We start from the raw sequence: 18922 nt of genomic DNA on the forward strand, positions 1-18922 counted from the left end.
AATACTTTTATTCATGAACAACAACAAATTGACTATTTTTTATTCGATTGATTTACTTTGATCAATTTGTCCCATCTCTGTCATTTTTTCAAAATAACGTAACCTTGTAAACACGTCTTTAATAATTAGTTTTTTTTTTTTAAGTTTTAAAACTGATTTTATAGAATTATGTTGATTTATATGTCAAGTATTGTATTTAAAAAATAAATGAACATGCCAGATACGAATGATTGTTCGTGTGTCAATATAAATAACTCCTTAGACGTTACTACAAAGTTATGTCGCCACTTTTTCTGACAACTGTCATTCTAATGAAGTTATATTTAAAGCACTATAGTTCTCATATTTTCAGTTACTATATATGCAATAGATACTCTCCCTTATCACTGTAAGGGTATTTTTAGAATACTGGACATGCCTTATGTGCTTTGTCGTTTTGTCGTTTTCAGTGCTAATATCAAACAAAACAAGAAGAAAATCTTACCTCTCTAACGACAATTCCATATTCTTGGCACAGTGCTTTGTGTCTATCTGAAAGCTTCGCGTATCTCTTCAACTGTGGCTCGTGGGGATGCCTTCCGCAGCCACATGTTGGAAACCGCTTTTCTTTAACAACTTCTGCAAAGTGGGCTGGCACAGGCGGTTCGCAAGCTCTGAAAATATGGAAATTTAGCTAATCAAATACCTGAATTAAATTTTCGGTGACCACTTGATCCGGAGAACTGGGTTGTGGTCTCGTGGTATTATTGCGGAACCGCGGATCAGATATCCGAGGCAACCCCACTATCTTTATTGAAATATGTGTTTCTGTCTAACCCTACATAAATATCAGCTTTATAGTGAGAAGAAATGATTCTATAATATTTAAAAATGCTCAGTTATGTCTTTCACCAGTAGCTTAATCACAAAAAACTATCGCCGTGCTTAAAAACGTGCTAAGCATTTGAGCAATCACAATGAACAACAATGAACATGCTTAAGTTATCGCAGTCATAAGTCAACGCGTGTATAATTTCTAAGTCAACGTTCGTGTCGGTTTATTTTTGTTTTCCTCGTAAATAAATACAGTTCACTGACGAAAAACCGGCGTTTACTATAAAAATGATACAATATACTGTATTTGCAAAATAGTAAGGAGTATCTAGTACAAAAAAAGTTAAAATCAAATTACAATCACTATGGCGATTGCTTTTCTTGACATTTGGCTTGCCAATCGCCGGGTAAATGCAATTAATAGCATAATAATAAATAAATAAAAATAGCAGTTTTGGAATATTTTCCATATTTAAACTGGTAAAATTCAAATATGTGATTGCATAGCAGGATTATACGTCGCGAAAGGTAAATATTTGAACATTTAATATTAGGTGTTCACGGATGTTCCATTGTGATCGCGAATACGATAAACAACCATGGTGAGAAATTGTTATCACGTCGCTTATTAGCACGTCGCGTCGATAGTTATTTGTGATTGAGCTACAGGGCTCACAAAACGTTTTTTTACGCTGTAGAATGAATGACCAGAATCTTATGAGGACTTCGAAGGTGAAAGATCTGGGCATTACTTTTGTGAGTTCCCTGACATTTCATGATCAGATCGAAGCAGTTGTAGTAGTTCGTTGAGGATGTTAGAATTCCGAAAATCCAGTAAAAAGAAATAAATGAGAAGAAATTATAAGGAATTTAAGAAGAGAATCTGATTGGGATCCATAAAAAGCGAATGTTGTTTGTAAAAATAAAATAAAAACTATTTTAAACACAAAAAAAAAAACAACATCCTTCCATTTTTTATGTATATGTATTCTCGTCGAATTCAACCCTGGTAGGTCGACGAAAAAAATATTTATGCTCATAACTTTTTTTTAGAGATTAGATTGAAAAATTTAATATCGAAATTGAAAATCGCAAGTAAATCGATTAAGCGTTTAGGAGGAGTTCAGTGACATCACACGTACAGAATAATTATATTTAATTACCTGCCAACTACACGCAACGAATGTGGCCATCTATATTCCGTATGAGTGACGGATTTCAATTCATCGCAGCCCATTTCAAGATTCTGTAAAACTAAAAAGTTCATATATATATATATATTAATGAATAATAAATTGGTATTTAGGTACTGAAAAACATTATTTAATAATTTTCGCTCAAGATTAGATTATTTTGCCAAAGAGCCTGGAGCCTGTGGCAACGCATGAGAAGCTCGAATTTAAAAAAAAAAAAATATTTATGTCAACATTACATTTTAAATCATAGATTAATATAATATGCTTATAAATAATACGCTTCTCCTAGCCACTGCAGAGTGGATCCATTTACCCTTGTTCAAGCTTGGCGCTTCTATACAGGTTGTTCATCAAACCCTGTCACCCATGGCGCAATCAGGCATTTTGATTTCGATTATATTTACTAAACACGCGTTGGGCATGACCGAGCTTTTGGGCATTAGAAGTGTCATAATTTTTAATTTTGCTTTGAAAAACGACTTTAATTAAATAATGGGCGTGCAAAATAATAATAAAAATTATAGCCATTACTACTTAAACGTGAAGAATTCTATAACATTATTATTAAAACAGAAAAACTGTGCAGAAATGCAAGATTGCTACAAATGAATTATAATTTTTAAGTGAGGTGATGTCAGCATTATAATATTTTGTTTTATTTAAATATTCCATTAACCAAACATTAATAAATAATTCATACCGATGCCGTCTGAGAAAAAACAAATCGAAGTATTTTTTTTAAATAGTCATTTCACCGTATCCTGCTTTTCATAAATGTTGAAAAAATTTTGAAAGCTATTTCAAAAATTATAAAATTAATGAACCCCTTAAAAACTAAAATTTGGAGATGAAGGTTAAATTCCTCCATGTATAAAAATTGTCCGGAACCAATAAAAAAATAAAAAAAATGGTTTTACATAATCAACAATTTTCAAATAAAAAATTGCTAATAAACTGTCATTTGGTACTTGCAATGTTCTTTTGTTTAAAAAAATATTTTTTAGTAGGTAGGTACTTAATTACTTTATAAATCATCATCAAACCCTTATCCGCAAACGATGGAGCGCGGAGCACTGCATTGTTAAATAAAATGCATCATATCTCAATCAATTGTTACAGGAAATCATGGTAATCAGTCTGGCGTTTCAAGTGCCAGTCTAAGGGGAATAAAATAATTCAGTATAAAATCACCTCTAGTAACAATTATTTTATGCCGACCTTCCCAGGAATCGAGTCTGGGACCTCAAGTATAATAGACGAATGCGCCAACCACTACGCTACGAGGCGGACTTTTGAATACTCGATTTCCATTTTAAGATTTTTTCCTGAGAGTAGCCACCGAGTCGAATACATTCTTTCATGATTTTGATTATATTACACACATTTACTTGTATTCTCAATCCACCCGGATACAAATCAATTAAACAACTCTATAGACGTACTAGCAATAAATATATATATTTAATGTATTATTTATATTTTCCTAAAATGAAAAAACTAAATATAATTTTAGGAATAATCAAATTGAATAAACCTCTATTCCTATTAAATCACAATCGGATTGTAATGACATGTGGATATTTGTGTAATGTAAAAGTTTACACACAAAAACTTTTCAAATTTTTCACCACATAAAGTAACACTACACAGAAAAAAGAATAAGAGTATTTTTAACCTTGCCGGACCGAAGGGGTGGATTCGAATCCCCTATAGACTGATTTGGTCAATTTAATTTTATGTACCTACATAAGCAGTCGTCAAACGAACAATAATGAATAAAATACACGAATGAGTAAAATATGTGTACGCGAAAACATGAATATTTTTTTTTCTTTACCCAACACTACTAATTGAAAAAAAATTATTTTGTTTACGCTTTTCAAAACAAGGCTTTTTTATATTTTTATATTTATTTTTTTTTGTTTAAGGCTCGTAACATATACATAATATATAATCTATCTTAAATTCTTATGTTATACATCTTAAAATTTTAACAAAACAGTGTAAAGTTGAAAAAGAGAGGTGAGTTTATTTTTATTGACAATAACAAGCCCCGGTAGTATGAAGTTTCGAGTTAGGCGTAAGTACTACAAACAAACAAAAAATTGGTTGGCGAAATTTTCAAATGGTATCACTGGTAAAAATATTTGCAGATATCTCGCGTAGCCAACCTCAGTTTGTTTTGATCTTTTTGAATCAGCTGTTTGTCACAAGTCCATACTAAACACACAATGAAAGTGCGTAATAAACATTCTCAACGACGCTAATCGCGAAATAAAACCGAGGATTATCATACTTCATGACATATGTTGGCGGTAAATGAAGGCACCAGAAGTGATGGCGCGAGCAAGACGAGGGAGTGGAGTGCTGAGTCTGAGATTCAACCAAGACCAAGGTCTGTTTGATACTTATCACGTATTCATAGCTTCCTTTGTTCTCTAAATTTGATTTTAGTAATTTAATCGCTACGTTTATTTCGAATTTTGAGTTAAACGCAACGAGTCGTCGCGTTTTTAAACCCGCCCGAGTAATTGGAAGTTTTTTCGTGACAATGGATTCTCCATGTGCTCGTTATCAGTGGCACCCCGCCACGAAGTCCTACGTATTTGTCTGTGAAATATTTTACAACGCAATTATCAATCATTGCTTTTGTTTTTTGTGATGAGTTCTAGTCGGTTTTTAGATAAATGTTGTGTGTCTTATCCAATGTTTTTATTTTATAGGATGTTTCACCTGTTGTATGGATACAGGCCTAAGAATATACAATGTAGACCCGCTTGTAGAGAAGACAAATTATAGTAAGTTTTAACATTTCTTTAACTATTATAATTCCATCCATTTTACTGTCCAACTGAACACGATTTTTATTTTATATTTAGATCCTACTCAAATACATTACAGTCAATTTCATGCAATGAAGAAGTTCAGCGCTACGGGAAATTGGAGCATTTAATTGGACTGCGAAGTTTCTCAAAAATGTATGAAAAATTCATTAATATGAACTACTTTGAACTACGTCTGCTTATTGATGTACTCGCCGTAGTCATTCCTGGGAAAAAATGACCAGAGTGGTTTCCCATTTCTGTCTCTGGTGGATTTTTCTGTCGGGGTTACCTTCCCTTAGCTGGTTGGATCTGGTTTGAAGGCGCCAAAAACTCGCCTTTCATCCTCTCGTTATCTGCCGTGATCACACTGTTATGAGTGTGATTCTTTTGCCCAGGGTTCACAACGTAGACGCTAACGAGTTGGACTAGTCAGTAGTATTGCTGGTGGAATGCAACTGGGCATTCACACAAATTTTCTTCATTGCCATCCTAGTCCAGTAAAATCCTATTAAACTTTACAAATACCGACACGCTCTGGAATCAAATTATTGTTGTACATTAAATCCATCAATGTATAATAATAATAATACATTGATGATTTGAATGCATCACAATTTGTAGCATTCATGGAGGAAGATATAAATATGTGTTTTAGTGGCTAACTCAAAAATCCTGATTTTAAAGTAACCTAGTTGCAGTAATTACCCCACAATTTAATATTGGGTATAAGTTGTGAGAACCATTGTAATTTTTTTAAAGACTGTCTTAAAATGGCTGCTTTAAAATATTTTATTTTACTGGTTAGTCTCAATAAATCGTGGTTTGTTCCTGTTCAAACTTCACGCATTAGTTCGATGACATCACTCAACAGCATGAATTGGAGAATATTTTTTTGAATAAAAACAATGGTTGGTCATTTGAAATAAAGGCATGACTCATTCCGAGTATTGTTTGAACTTGACCCTGTTCTGCTCAAAGAACTTAGTATTCTTTATTTATTTATGCTTTATTAAGTTGGTTCATAACATCTAGTGTGATAGGCATTTTTAAACCTTTTAAACCCCAGCATGTTTTGAATGGAATATAATATAAAAATTTCCAGAAAAATGTGCAATGAACTACCACACAGACTGAAGTTAAGGCTGTAGTCTGATAAAAAGTAGGAAAATCATGTGATTTTGCCGTTTTTAAATGCTGTGCTTTGAAAATCGCACCATAAAAAGAATAAAGTAAATGATAAAAATAATATTTTTTTAAAGTAAATAATGTGCTTAAAAGATTTATATAACTAAAACATATTTGTTTTTCAACCAGCAGATTACGCCTCTTGAAATTTAGACTAAACTCAGGTACATTGGTACTCATACAAAGACCAAGTATTATGTACCCAAGTTGAAATTAATGTTCACTATGAATGAAAACCGCCATCTCAGAGGTCTTTCATTGAAACTAAACACTACCTCCTTCTCATCCAACCCCAGAAAGAACTTCCCGAAAAACCGAGTCGTGGAGAAATGGAATGGGCTTTCTGAGAAAGTGATTGGTGCTAGTTCAGTTAATGTATTCAAAAAACCGCCTAGATGCACACATCAATTTATAATGTTTAATAACCATGTACACTTGATGTACACGCATCAGCATAATAGCTGCTAGTGTATAATTAATAATAATAATAATTTAAATAAAATTTGCTCTAATGAATTCAACTGGAAATTTAATAAAGGAAAAAGCTGAAATTTTATATATTTAAAAAAGAAACCAGCGTTTCAAATCACACAAATTTTGTTATATTTTTCTTTAATTATAGGATAAATTTGAGGTTAGAACCCAGAAAAACACGATTTGCATCTGAATAGCCATTAATTTTTAAGAAATTCAAACGTATTTTTGGTTTTTAAATGAATCCATTGCTATAGTTAAAGTGATTGATTTTCCTTAGGTTTGGAGGAAGTTGGAGATGTGACGCTGTGTGAGATGCTGAACAGAACTAACCTGCTGTTCCTCGTGAGGAGGTCGCAGGACAATATGCTCATGGTGTACGACGACGCCAAGAGCAAGTTCATTTGCGAAATTCCGTTTCCATCGACAGTCAAAGCAGTACGCATTAGAAGAGATATGTAAGCAGATTTTTTAAATTTTCATAACGTAATAATGTTTCTATGTCATAAAATGTAAGTACGAGACCTAGTCCAATGAGGATGTTTAGTGCTAGAAGAAATTAGTTTGGAAAAATATTTTCTTACACGTGGTAAAAATTAGAGCATTTAATAGTTCCGTGAAGTTTCTCAAAAAAGTATAAAAAAAATAATAAAAAAAACTGCTTTAAAACGTCACAGGTTTAGGTTAACACATGTTTGGAGTGTTTTGAAGGGTACGGGGTTCTCTTTTTAAGTGTCAGAAAAACTCGCCTACTTGCGTAAAAACTCAACTCGAACTCATGATGTCACGGGCAGTGTAATTTCAAAATTACAAAACTTATGTAAAATATTGGATGATTCACGAATTCCGAGAAGTTATTATTGTTGTGACATCTTATATGTTTTTTAACTCTTATTTAAAATGTATTTCTTATTTTATTTTAATATTTATAATATATGTGAAGTTTTACCAACATAGAAATTTGCTCAATTTTGACAAGTTAATTTATTTATTTATTTACGGACTTATTAAGTCCATTTAACAATGGTAAATACATTTCTTTTTAATATATACAGGTACAATTGAAATAAAACACAACTAAAAAAAATTAAAGCCAAGACAAAAAGTTAAGTAATAAGTACTTAAGTAAATGTCACGAACTATAAAACTATTTCAACCTTAAAATTCATAAATAGGGTTTAGAATTCCAACCGTCCATGCGCTCTGTAGCTGCAGGATGTGTTGTAATCTAGCTCTTATTTGTATATGATTTTGGAAAAATAATTAGAGAAACAAAAATTCAGTTTTTAAATTATGTAAATTGGGGATAGATTTCATACCGTCCATGCGCTCTGTAGCTGCAAGACACGCTGTAATCTAGTTCCTATCTGTGGAGCTAGAATCTGCTTGTCTATAATTCAATCTATATAATTATTCTTCCATTCAACGCAGGCCCTGTTGTCCATAATGGTGATACGTATTCAAAGCTCAATTTTTTAAAAGGTTGCTTCCAGTGTTAATTTTCATTTGTGCTGCGGTCTATTGCTGCCCCGGGATTTGACGCCAGTGAGATCTGGGATAGTGATAATAATATATGACGTCTCTTACAGGATTGCCGTAGCGTTGGATCTATCTGTATTTGTAGTGAGATGGCCGGGCGGGACCAAAGCTCAACAAGTTCTGCAGACTCCTCCCAACCCTGAGGGTATATGTGAGCTCGCCGCTCTGGTCGAGGGTCCAAGGAGGCTGCTGGCGGCGCCCGGACACAAGACAGGATCTGTGCAATTGCTGGTAATTTTTAAAATAAAAACTTGAATAGGGTTAAAACGTCTTTAGCACAGAGACAATACTTACGTAGGACAAAAATTATGTAATAAAATGCCTGAACTGCGAAAATATTTTAAGAGACAAGCTTAAAAAGTTACCGACTGCTTTACTTAGTGAAATTGGTCGCCGGGAGCCTGAGAGGTTGATGATGGCTGATAGATGCCCAACATATGTTCTTGTTTGAATGAGAAAGTTCAGTGCTATGGGAAATTACAGCTACAAGTAAAAAGTTTATCATATTTTTCAGTTTTTCTATTTCAAAACATTTCATATGATAATATTTTTTCTACCTATGTAATTGATTTCTACATTACGACTGATCGCGGGCAATTTTTTTACAGATAAGTTGTCATGGCTGCCAGATAGTATCATCGCTTTCTTTAATCCTTTCACTGCAGGTCCCGAGCATAGCCGATACGCGGCGACCGTGCCGCAACTGCGGATCTCAAACATAGCTGTTTTCAATATTATCTTCCTAGTAGTGGCCTCTATACACACTTGTGTCAAACTTTTTTTACGTCATTTGATAAATCCATCTTTTCTCTAGGCATGGGATTTTTTTAGGACACATGCTATTATTTTTAATATTTTTTCTAATCAGTTTTCGGAACCAGTCTGAAATTACCACCGTATGCACTTGACATGTTTCAATAATAATGTACGTACCTACTTGCCTGCGCGGTTAACACTTAATCTGGGATAAAGTAAACATCGGTTTCCTTTCAACCAACTTAATTACCAGGACTGGTGATTTGTTTTATTGTCATTCAATTTTTTATTATTTCTGTTACATAAACATTCAAACAATATTCGGATTTCATCTTTGATATGGTTATATGAATCTCTTGTTATTATATTTTGCTGGACTGAATATTGTGTTACATACTAGTTTTTAGTGGTTTTATTATAACATTCTTGACTTTTTTTATTGTGGAGATATTATTTAAAGTTAATTTATAATGGCTCATTCAGGAGATAAAAATTTGTTAGGGAGAGATGATGAAATAATGAACTTCTTAATGAACAGTGATTCAGAAGAAGACCATAGCGATGATTCTGATTTAGATTTACCTTCTAAAGACGAATCTGTTATTTTTTAATTTGACGCACCTACAGTAATATCTCCTCATCCATCGACAAGCACATCAGAAAACATAACTCAGACATCACCACATACACCTCCTGCATGGGTAGGTGGTCCCCATTCTCCTGAGGTTCAGGAATTCAGCACTGCAGATTCTGGTGTTAAAATTCCATTTGACGATGATTGCAGTGAATCTGACATATTTTTGCATTTTTTATCGAACGATTTGATGGAGAAAATAGCGCACAAACTAATATATATTATGACGATGTTATGAAAACTGCTAATTGATATTCTCAAATGGAAGAATGTTACAACTGACAAGATGTATATATTTTTTGGTTTAACCAAGTTGATGGTACGAAGTAAAAAACTTTCTTTGAGTGAACATTGGTCAACCGTGCTGGCCTAGTTACTCCAATATTTTCTCAAGTAATGTCACGGAACACATATTTTTTAATAAGTAGCATGTTACATTTTTGTAACAATGCAGAAGCGAATAAAGAACACAAACTTTATAAAATAAGACCAATCATAGAGCACGTTAAAAATTAATTCAAATCCACGTTGGAGCTTTTTCAAAATTTGTGTGTTGATGAAAGTTTTGTGTTATTTAAAGGTTGACTAAGTTTCCGTCAAAAAGAAACCGTTTTGGTGTTAAATTTTTTGTTTTTCGCGATGTTAAAACTGGCTATATTTTAGATTTTATTACTTATATTGGTAAAAATACAGAGATATACGATAAATTTAATGTTGGTAAGTCGGGATCAGTGGTTACCACTTTCATGACTGACTTTTTTAATAAAGGGCACTTCTTTAAGATGAACAATTGGTACACGAGTCCATTACTGTTCCAAGTATTACATGGCAATGGAACGAACGCGTGTGCTACTGTATGGAAGAATCGGAAGTGGTTTCCTACTTTTGAGAAGCTAAAAAAAGGTGAAGTATCATCCATGAACTCTGACACCATGATGGCCCTCAAATGGCAAGACAAGAAGGAAGTCCACATGCTCTCTACGATGCACGACGATTCAATGGGCGCATCGGGGAAATTGGATTGGAAGACAAAACAACCAACTATAAAGCCCGAAGTTGTTTTAGACTATAACATCAACATGGGAACTGTAGATAGAACAGACATGTTGCTGAGTTCTGTTGGATGTTTAAGAAAGACCACAAAGTGATATAAAAAAATAGTGTTTCATTCTATTGATATGATATTATTAAATTCTCACGCCGTATATTTGACAGTTACCGAAAAAAACCTTCATTAGCAGATTTTCAGTTAGAAACAGCTATGCAAATCTTTAGTAAATATCATATTCACGATCATAAAACTGGTCGGCCAACGACATCACGGATCATCTGCTGAGTCTGACCGGTAGACATTTCTCACGTTTCCCAAAACTCATTCCTGAGACACCAGATAAAAAAAAACCATAAAAACCATGTTGTCATATTTGTTCACAATCCCAAAGACGTCAAAAAAAAATCTGCAAAGAAACTAGGTTTATGTGCGTAGATTGCAACGTTCCATTATGTGCTGCGCCATGTTTTGAGGAATATCATACGATATCAAGATACTAAAATTTACACTGTTCCAAATAATAATAAAATATGTTAAGTTGTACAAACTATTCGAAGAATAACTCGCTTATTTTTTTCTAAAAAATTTTTTTTTTTTAAAGTGTCAAAAAATCATGAACAGACTATACATTATTTTGATTTGTATGGGGGACCTTAAAACTTTGAGTTTTTTTTAAAATAGTGTTAAGTGATTTAGTGATAATAATAGTGAGTCAAAATTTGTAATGTGTCATGATCCACAACATATAAAAAAATTAAGCGGTTTAAATAAAGGTAAGAATTTATTTTGTTTAAAATAATTATTCTAAAATAAACCCCGCATGGGCATTACAACCGCACTCCCCAAATTCAGCAGCGAAAGAGTTCAGTTTACATCTCTGGACACTGTTAAGTCACCCATCTTAGTCATCACAGCATTAATATGCTATGCATTAATATGCGGCCGATAGATAATGGCATTGCTTTCCTAGGAAACTATAACCAAACCTTTAGCCATTACACCAAAGAGGTCGCCAGCAAATTATTTGAACGAATTGTAAATATCTATACATAGAATCTTGGACTCTATGTAGAGATATTTACAATCTTGGATCAATGAGGATCTGATTGTAATATTAGTTGTGTTCTTTTAATTAAATAAACGTGTAACACTAATATCAAAGTTTTTATTTTATAATATGTTCATTATTTTTATTTTATAATTGTATTAATTTGGCAGGATGTGAATGCTTCTGGGGCTGTCAGTGTTCTGCGTTGCCACAACGGGGCCCTGCGTTGCGTAGCCTTATCGGCCGGCGGAGCCCTACTGGCCACGGCCTCAGAGCGGGGAACCTTGCTGCGAGTCTGGTGCACTCGGAGACGGGTGCTGCTTCACACCCTTCGTCGAGGGGCCGACCACGCCACACTGTTCTGGTAAGACAGGATCACTAAAGTGGTTTAGTCGTGAAGAACGAATGAATGACAAAAGAATATACAGGGTGTTCTTTAAACCCTGTCACATCCGAAACCACGATGATCAGTATGAGCAAGAAGACATATTGGCACATTAAAATAAATTTTTTGAACAAATAAAATTTACAAAAATAAAATTTTAAAAAAACAAATGGTTGCTTACTTCTAAATATTGTTTTAAATATGCTAATATATCTTCTTGCCCATACTGATCATCGTGGTTTCGGATGTGACGGTTTAAAGAACACCCTGTATATGGCTATAATGAATAGTACTGTAGGATGGCCTAGAATGTCGCACATCCTATGTCATATGTCAACTGTATAATATTATAGAAAATAGGCCTCAGGAAATCATGTTTTAAGTACTATTTTTCAAATAGACCATCTTCAAAAAATATCTGTAATTGGTAAAGCCTACTTTAGGAGGAAACAACAGCAACTGGTTTTACGAATTTAAATACAGTATACATATTTGTATGAAGAAATAAGCTGAAGTGATCTGCTAGTTTCTTTATTCACTGGGAACGGGCCGGGCGCGCTTTATTAATATTTATTTTCGGAGTAATTTATAATAAATAACAATTATTTTATTCATTTTCCTTTACTATTAAACATTATTATCGATAGTCAAATATAATGGTAAGCTGCCCACTTTTTAATTTATTTATTATTTACATATAATATTACATTTTTATTATATTTTTTAAACATTTTAAAAATATTTTTCTTACAGGACTCACCAAGCCAATTAATATGGCTTGCCGGTAAAGATCCTTTACATGAAAACATATGATCACACTACATAGTTGTATAATAATAATTACTACTAATTTAAATATAAGGAGCAAAAAAAAAGTACATATATAATATGTTTTCAAACAATATTTAGAAAAATGTAAAAAAAAGCAAAAAATAAATACAAAACCGGAATAACAAAATTTAAAACAAAAAGTGTACATAATTAATAGGCACAAAGCCTTTTTTTAAAAAACATTATTTCTTTACATATCAATATCTATTTCCATATTTATATCTATATCCATATCTTTATGGATATCTATACCCGTACATGCACACATATATACGATTCGCACCTCAATGGTTGTAAAGTATATATTTTTTTAAACACTGAATTTATTTTACTTTAGGTTTTAAATGTACACACGGAAAATTTATTTCTCACTATACCTCTCTTCTTCAGCATGAATTTCTCCCGCGGCGGTGAGCTCCTGTGCTGCTGCTCCGACAAGGGGACCCTGCACGTGTTTGGGGTGTGCGGGGGCGGAGGCGGCGGAGGGGGCGGCGCCCTACTCGGGGGCGAGAGGCCTCTCGCCTCGGGGGCTGTACCGAGAGAGCAGCCCGCACTATGCGCCTTTCTCAGTAACACCAGCGTTGCAGGTAATACTATAGATTTCTCGAAGTTTCCTTCGAGGCTCCCAAGATTTTATCATAAGTGGAAAAAAATAAAACATGGTGAGTTGGAGATGTGATTCCAGTTCCCTTTTTACACGGTTGATACATTCCACTATCACATACAGTAAAATCCCTGTTTTACGTCTTTCAAGGGAGCAACAAAAAAAAAGTCTGAAAACTGAGGAAAACACTAAAGTGAGGAAATGAAAAACTGCCGAAAAATTGTAAAAAACTCTCATAATTGGGGACTATTCATATTTACCTATGATTTCATTAAAAATATTTTGTATTTTTTTAATCAATACCACAATGAGTTTTTTTTCATTGAATTAAAAAAAAAAACTATAAAAAAAAAATAAAAAAACTCAACCTTAAAACACAAAAATAAAAATTTGAATTTGCATAAAATGCACACAATTTTTTAGTATGGCACCACAGAATTTCAACTGTCATCTACATCGCGGCAAAACTGTTTCACACTTTTATGCTAACTGTTTAAACAATCTTTTTTCCAAATTCTGTTTATAACTTCAAATAATATTTCTACTGCCAAATTTTAAACTTACACTTAAACAAAATGGTCAATTACACTGAACCTTTGAATTTAGTTTGAGACAACAATTTACACATTTTTTCATTTACCTTGATTTTATTCACCATTTTGGGCAAACGCGGCGGCGCGCAGCTCTTTGTCTTTTGACAGATCGAATGAGTTATGAAAAATTTTTAACGTAAAACCGGGGTTATGAAAAACATAAAAAAACGTTAATTGGGGAATATTTGAATGGAAAAAATGGGACCCAAACATTTCGGCGTAAAAAGTGGGAAAACTAAAAATTGATGAATGTAAAAATGTGGTTTTACTGTATTTATTATCGGGATACCTCAAGTTGTCCAATTACAGTAAAACTCCAACTATCCGGATTAAAATAAAAAAATAATTTTAAAAATCAATTTATAAAATTCAATTTATTTATACTAACGTAAACAACATCAACATAATGTGTCTATGTGTACATCATAATGTATGTAAGATTTATAAATTTAATATGTATCTTATATTTGATTACTTTTTAACTATGTTATACAATTTGTACAAATTGGCTATGGCGTAATAAATAAATAAATATATTTGTCCACTAATTGTAAACAGCTTTAAAATTGTACAAAACTTGACAACCGTTGGATATATTGTTAGACAGCAATAAACTCATCAATGTACTAGAAATTCAATAAAAATAGTAATTTTTATTCCAACTTAATTGAGCGGGTAGTGCAATACTCAGCCAGCTAACAATAACCATTACAAAGTATAGAAAAATCAGAAATGAAACAGATTTAGAAAAAACATCATTCACGTGATAAATAAAAACAGATGTAAACAATATAAAAATAAAAATATTCATGGGAAAAATTGTAGTAAATGTGGACACAATATGAGAATAGCAGAACAATATCATATACAACACTCTAAAACGGACAGGACAGTCAAGACTAATGAACTGGGTTTATGGGTTAATGAACTGAAATTATACAATAAACTAGCAGACAAAACTAAACAAAAGACTCATACAACCTTTACAATGACATTAAAAATATGATCATTAGCAAAGAATATGAATTTAAAAAAGAAAAAATATTTAGTTAAATCAATGTAATCCGTAAGGGGTTTATAAATACATTTAAACCACAGGATTTAAAGAATAAATCTAAAAAGAAAATAATTGAAAGTAGTAGAATAGGTAACTAAACTTTGCAGAATGGCATTTAAGAGTCCTGATCCAATGCTGCCACAATCTCGATTCCCAGCAGTGTTCCACCAATGGGCTGATTATGATGTTTGGGCTTTTCCCCAGCCGTTCTCCGAGGCCTGCTATCCGGTGTCGCAGCAATCCATCTCAGTGAGGGAGTCTAGCAGTAGTAAACATCTCACTCGCGCTGCAATGTCAGGGAAGCTTGTGGAGGGCTCTATAACCATTCCTATAGCACACTTTCATGTCCCCAACACTTGTTGGTTGTATTTACACCACAGCTCACTGGCGTATTGCTGCGTGGTGCCGTGCATAGCACAGCACCTGAAACAACCTGTTCTGCATTTCCCGGAGCATTGAGAAAATCTTCGTGCTAGCATATTACCTCGTGTACAATAGGCTCGATATTGTCCTCTTACATCGGAATCGTCCGCACAGTTTTCCTCAAGTACATGGCCATATATTTGAACGACTTCACTCTTTTTGCTTCTGCGCCGTCGATGAAGAGTGGTGGAACATGTACTTGAGGTCTTTGTCTTAAAAGCAACCATCTCGCACTTTCTTACGTTGTATTTTAATCCGTTTTCTTTGACAAACTACTCACATACTGCAGTTAATTGGCGTAGGTCTGCTAAGGACGGAGATAACAGTATGAAATGGCGTTCACTCTTGTCGAACTTACTGAGCATCCTACATTTATTTTATTTGGAAAACATAGTCATACATAATAAGCATTAAAAACAAAGATTTTCTAACATAAAAAGACCAATTAAGTTTTCATAAATTATGTAAAAGGTATAAACATTAAATGTGACAAAAAATAAATAATCAAAAAACCTAAGTGAGAAAATAATGATTTTACAATGAACATTTGCGCTTTCCATGGAGGTTATTGGTAATAAATTAAAATACTAGCACACTCCGAGCTATTCATGCACACATGTATGAACGCATGCATGTACATATCTACATATAAAACATACACAAACATATCTACATGCATCTACATATAAAACATACACAAACATATCTACATACATCTACATATAAAACATACACAAACATATCTACATGCATCTACATATAAAACATACACAAACACATACAGTACTTGTAACTTGTTGAGTTTTTTTTACGACTAAATAAAGTAACATTTTGTTCATTATTTTAAAAGAATAAATAAAATCACTTTGGTTTTTGAACCACGTCGGTTGTGATATTTACTATCACAACCGACTAGTTTCGTCAACTCACGTTGCCCTGTTCAGGGTTATATAATGACTAAATATACCCCAAAGAAGCAGTGAACTGTGGGTGTCGAAAAGGATAGCAGAGGGGGTAATTGTGTTTATGGTAGGGTAGAGGTAGGGGAGAGGGTAATTGTGTTTAAGGTAGGGTTAGATTTTACAGGGAAAATATTGAAAATAGGGCTTTGACTTAAATTTAATTGATTATTTAAAATATTTAAATTATGTTTGAAGGCTTTTTTGATTTCGAGGATTCCCAAATGATTTAATTGTTGAGTTTTATTATTTAAATGTAATATTTCTATTCTTCTCTAAACAAGTGGTTCAAAACACAAAGTGATTTTATTTATTCTTTTAAAATATAACAATGAACCACAAAGTTAGCGCTACAAACATCCAAAATATAACATTTTGTTTCTTTTTAGCTATTTGCGTGGACGGGACATTTCACAAGTATGTGTTTACCAGCGAAGGCGCCTGTCACCGGGAAGCGTACGATGTTTTCCTCGAAGTTGGCGATGACAACGATTTCATTACGTAAAACCACCAAAACTCTACTTACTACTGAGCCCTGCAATGTGGTGCATTGAATATACATAGTTTCATCTGGTAACTAGGATCGCTTCGTCCGGGACCTTATTACAGAGCTAACACCAAGTGAAAAAAAAACTTCTCAAATGGCCGAGTACTTATAAAGTTCGCTCTATCAAATCGTATTAAAAATATCTTTTACATGGCAATAATCTCCCTATCAAACTCAGTGGTGCATAGGGCACTGCATTGGAATTCCAAACGCATCATATACGGATTGTTTTTGTTACATAGAAAGTCAGGTGATCAGTGTAGCAATGAAATATTGCAGTGTAGAACCACCTTTAAAACCAATATTTTACATCCACCTTGCCAGGAATTGATCCTAAGATCTCAATTATGATAGGCGAACGCGCCAACCGCTACACTACGAGGCGGATTTCATCTCCACTCGATTTTTTTTCAGGATTTTTACCCGAGTGAAGCTACTGAGTGAAAAACACTCATCCAGGGTTTGGGTTCTATTTCATACACATAACCGTATTCTTTATTTGCCAGTACAAAAAATAACAATAATATGAACATTCAATTGCATGGGAAAACTTCCCTAAAATTTAACAAAAGAAAAATAACAAAAACTGTAAAAAAAAACTAAACATCCCTGTTAGTAGTGTGAATAAAAAGCAGATGTCATTTGTCAAACTGCCCTTTGCATTTCTTATTTTGCGATTTGAGGAGTTGGTTTTATTTATCACTTGAGTCACGTTATATAATAAGGTCTTGGTGCTTCACGTCTTATTGTGCAAATACAATTGGATGTCGTCAGAGAACGGGGTCTTGTAAAAACATGTTAAGTTTTGATAATTTTGACTCGGTAGCAAAGCTAGTGTTGTAAAGTGCTGTAAAATCCTTTAAACATACTGTGATGTTTGAGGTAATTGGGAAATTTTGATCAGTACTGAAAAAATTACATATTGACAAGTTATTGTTGATAAATAGTACATAGTATCTGAAATGGATAAATTCAAACAAAATTTGAAAATAAATTAGTTTATTTTACTAAAAAATATTTAAAAAGATGCTCTTTTTCTTATCAAGACATTTTTAAATACAGTCAATTTTATTTATTAAGTTGGTGTTTATTTTGTAGAACTCAATATTATAATCAAACGCTTATTAGAGTCTTCTAATTTTATTTCTTAAAAACTGAAAAAATCTGACAATTGTTTTGTTGTCAAATCAATCTGACAAATGTTATTGCGCCTTATTTTTTAATATTTTTTTTGTTTTTAGTAGTAGACTAAATGTATGGTTATTCGGAAAAGGCCACAAACTATCCCAATGACTTTAAAATTTGGAGCGCAGGTTATTGAGCAAGTTCATCAATATAAATATTTAGGATGTTGGCTGAATGATAAATGGGATCACTCGCAATAGATCAAAGTCAGAATAGAGATGTCGCGAGACTGCTTTTTTAGGATGCGTGACCTTCTTTGCAGTAGAGACTTTAATTTAGACCTCCGAATGCGCATTGCTCAATGTTACGTCTTCTCAGTACTTTTTTGCGGCGTTGAAACATGGACACTCACCCAAAACACTTAAAAAAAGATCGAAGCCTTTGAAATGTGGTGCTACAGGAGTATATTAAAAATCTCCTGGGTGGATAGAGTCCGAAACGATGATGTTCTCCGACAGATGGAAAAAGATAAAGAGGTACTGAAGACCATAAAGAAAAGAAAACTTGAGTACTTTGGGCATGTGATGAGAGGCGAAAAATATAAAATTTTACAAATGATTCTACAGGGAAGGATTGAAGGAAGACACAGTGCAGGTAGAAGGCGCATCTCTTGACTTAAGAACTTGCGCGACTGATTCCATTGCAGCACTCAGTCTTTGTTCAGGGCAGCTGCCAATAAAGTAAGAATCGCAATGATGATTTCCAACCTCCATCGGGGAGAGGAACCATAAGAAGAAGAAGTAAATAAAATTAGTTGACTCAAATTAGGGTTTGATTAAAATAGTGTAGATTTTATTGTTTTTTTTTGTGTGTTGAG

At 33.3% G+C, this 18922-nt stretch overlaps 1 protein-coding gene and 1 long non-coding RNA gene across 2 annotated transcripts; one reads left to right on the forward strand and one right to left on the reverse strand.

Moving 5' to 3' along the window:
• Positions 1-490: 490 nt before the first annotated feature.
• LOC148282915 (uncharacterized) lies at positions 491-2944 on the reverse strand. Its single transcript, XR_015821985.1, has 3 exons — positions 2710-2944; positions 1977-2067; positions 491-653 (listed from the first exon to the last, which is right to left on the reverse strand). It is a non-coding gene; the product is annotated as an uncharacterized LOC148282915 (long non-coding RNA).
• A 1239-nt stretch (positions 2945-4183) lies between these two features.
• LOC148282916 (WD repeat domain phosphoinositide-interacting protein 4-like) lies at positions 4184-18785 on the forward strand. The gene is made up of 7 exons (XM_088224286.1): positions 4184-4404; positions 4733-4807; positions 6774-6951; positions 8083-8263; positions 11692-11885; positions 13128-13324; positions 16763-18785. The coding sequence occupies exons 1-7, from the start codon at positions 4329-4331 to the stop codon at positions 16876-16878; spliced, it is 1017 nt and encodes a 338-aa protein (XP_088080412.1). The 5' UTR covers positions 4184-4328; the 3' UTR covers positions 16879-18785.
• The last annotated feature ends 137 nt before the right edge of the window (positions 18786-18922 follow it).

The sequence above is a fragment of the Micrasema longulum genome, unplaced genomic scaffold (assembly GCF_059751315.1).
Source record: "Micrasema longulum isolate JH-2025_06_02 unplaced genomic scaffold, ASM5975131v1 h1tg000278l, whole genome shotgun sequence".
Lineage (NCBI taxonomy): Eukaryota > Metazoa > Arthropoda > Insecta > Trichoptera > Brachycentridae > Micrasema > Micrasema longulum.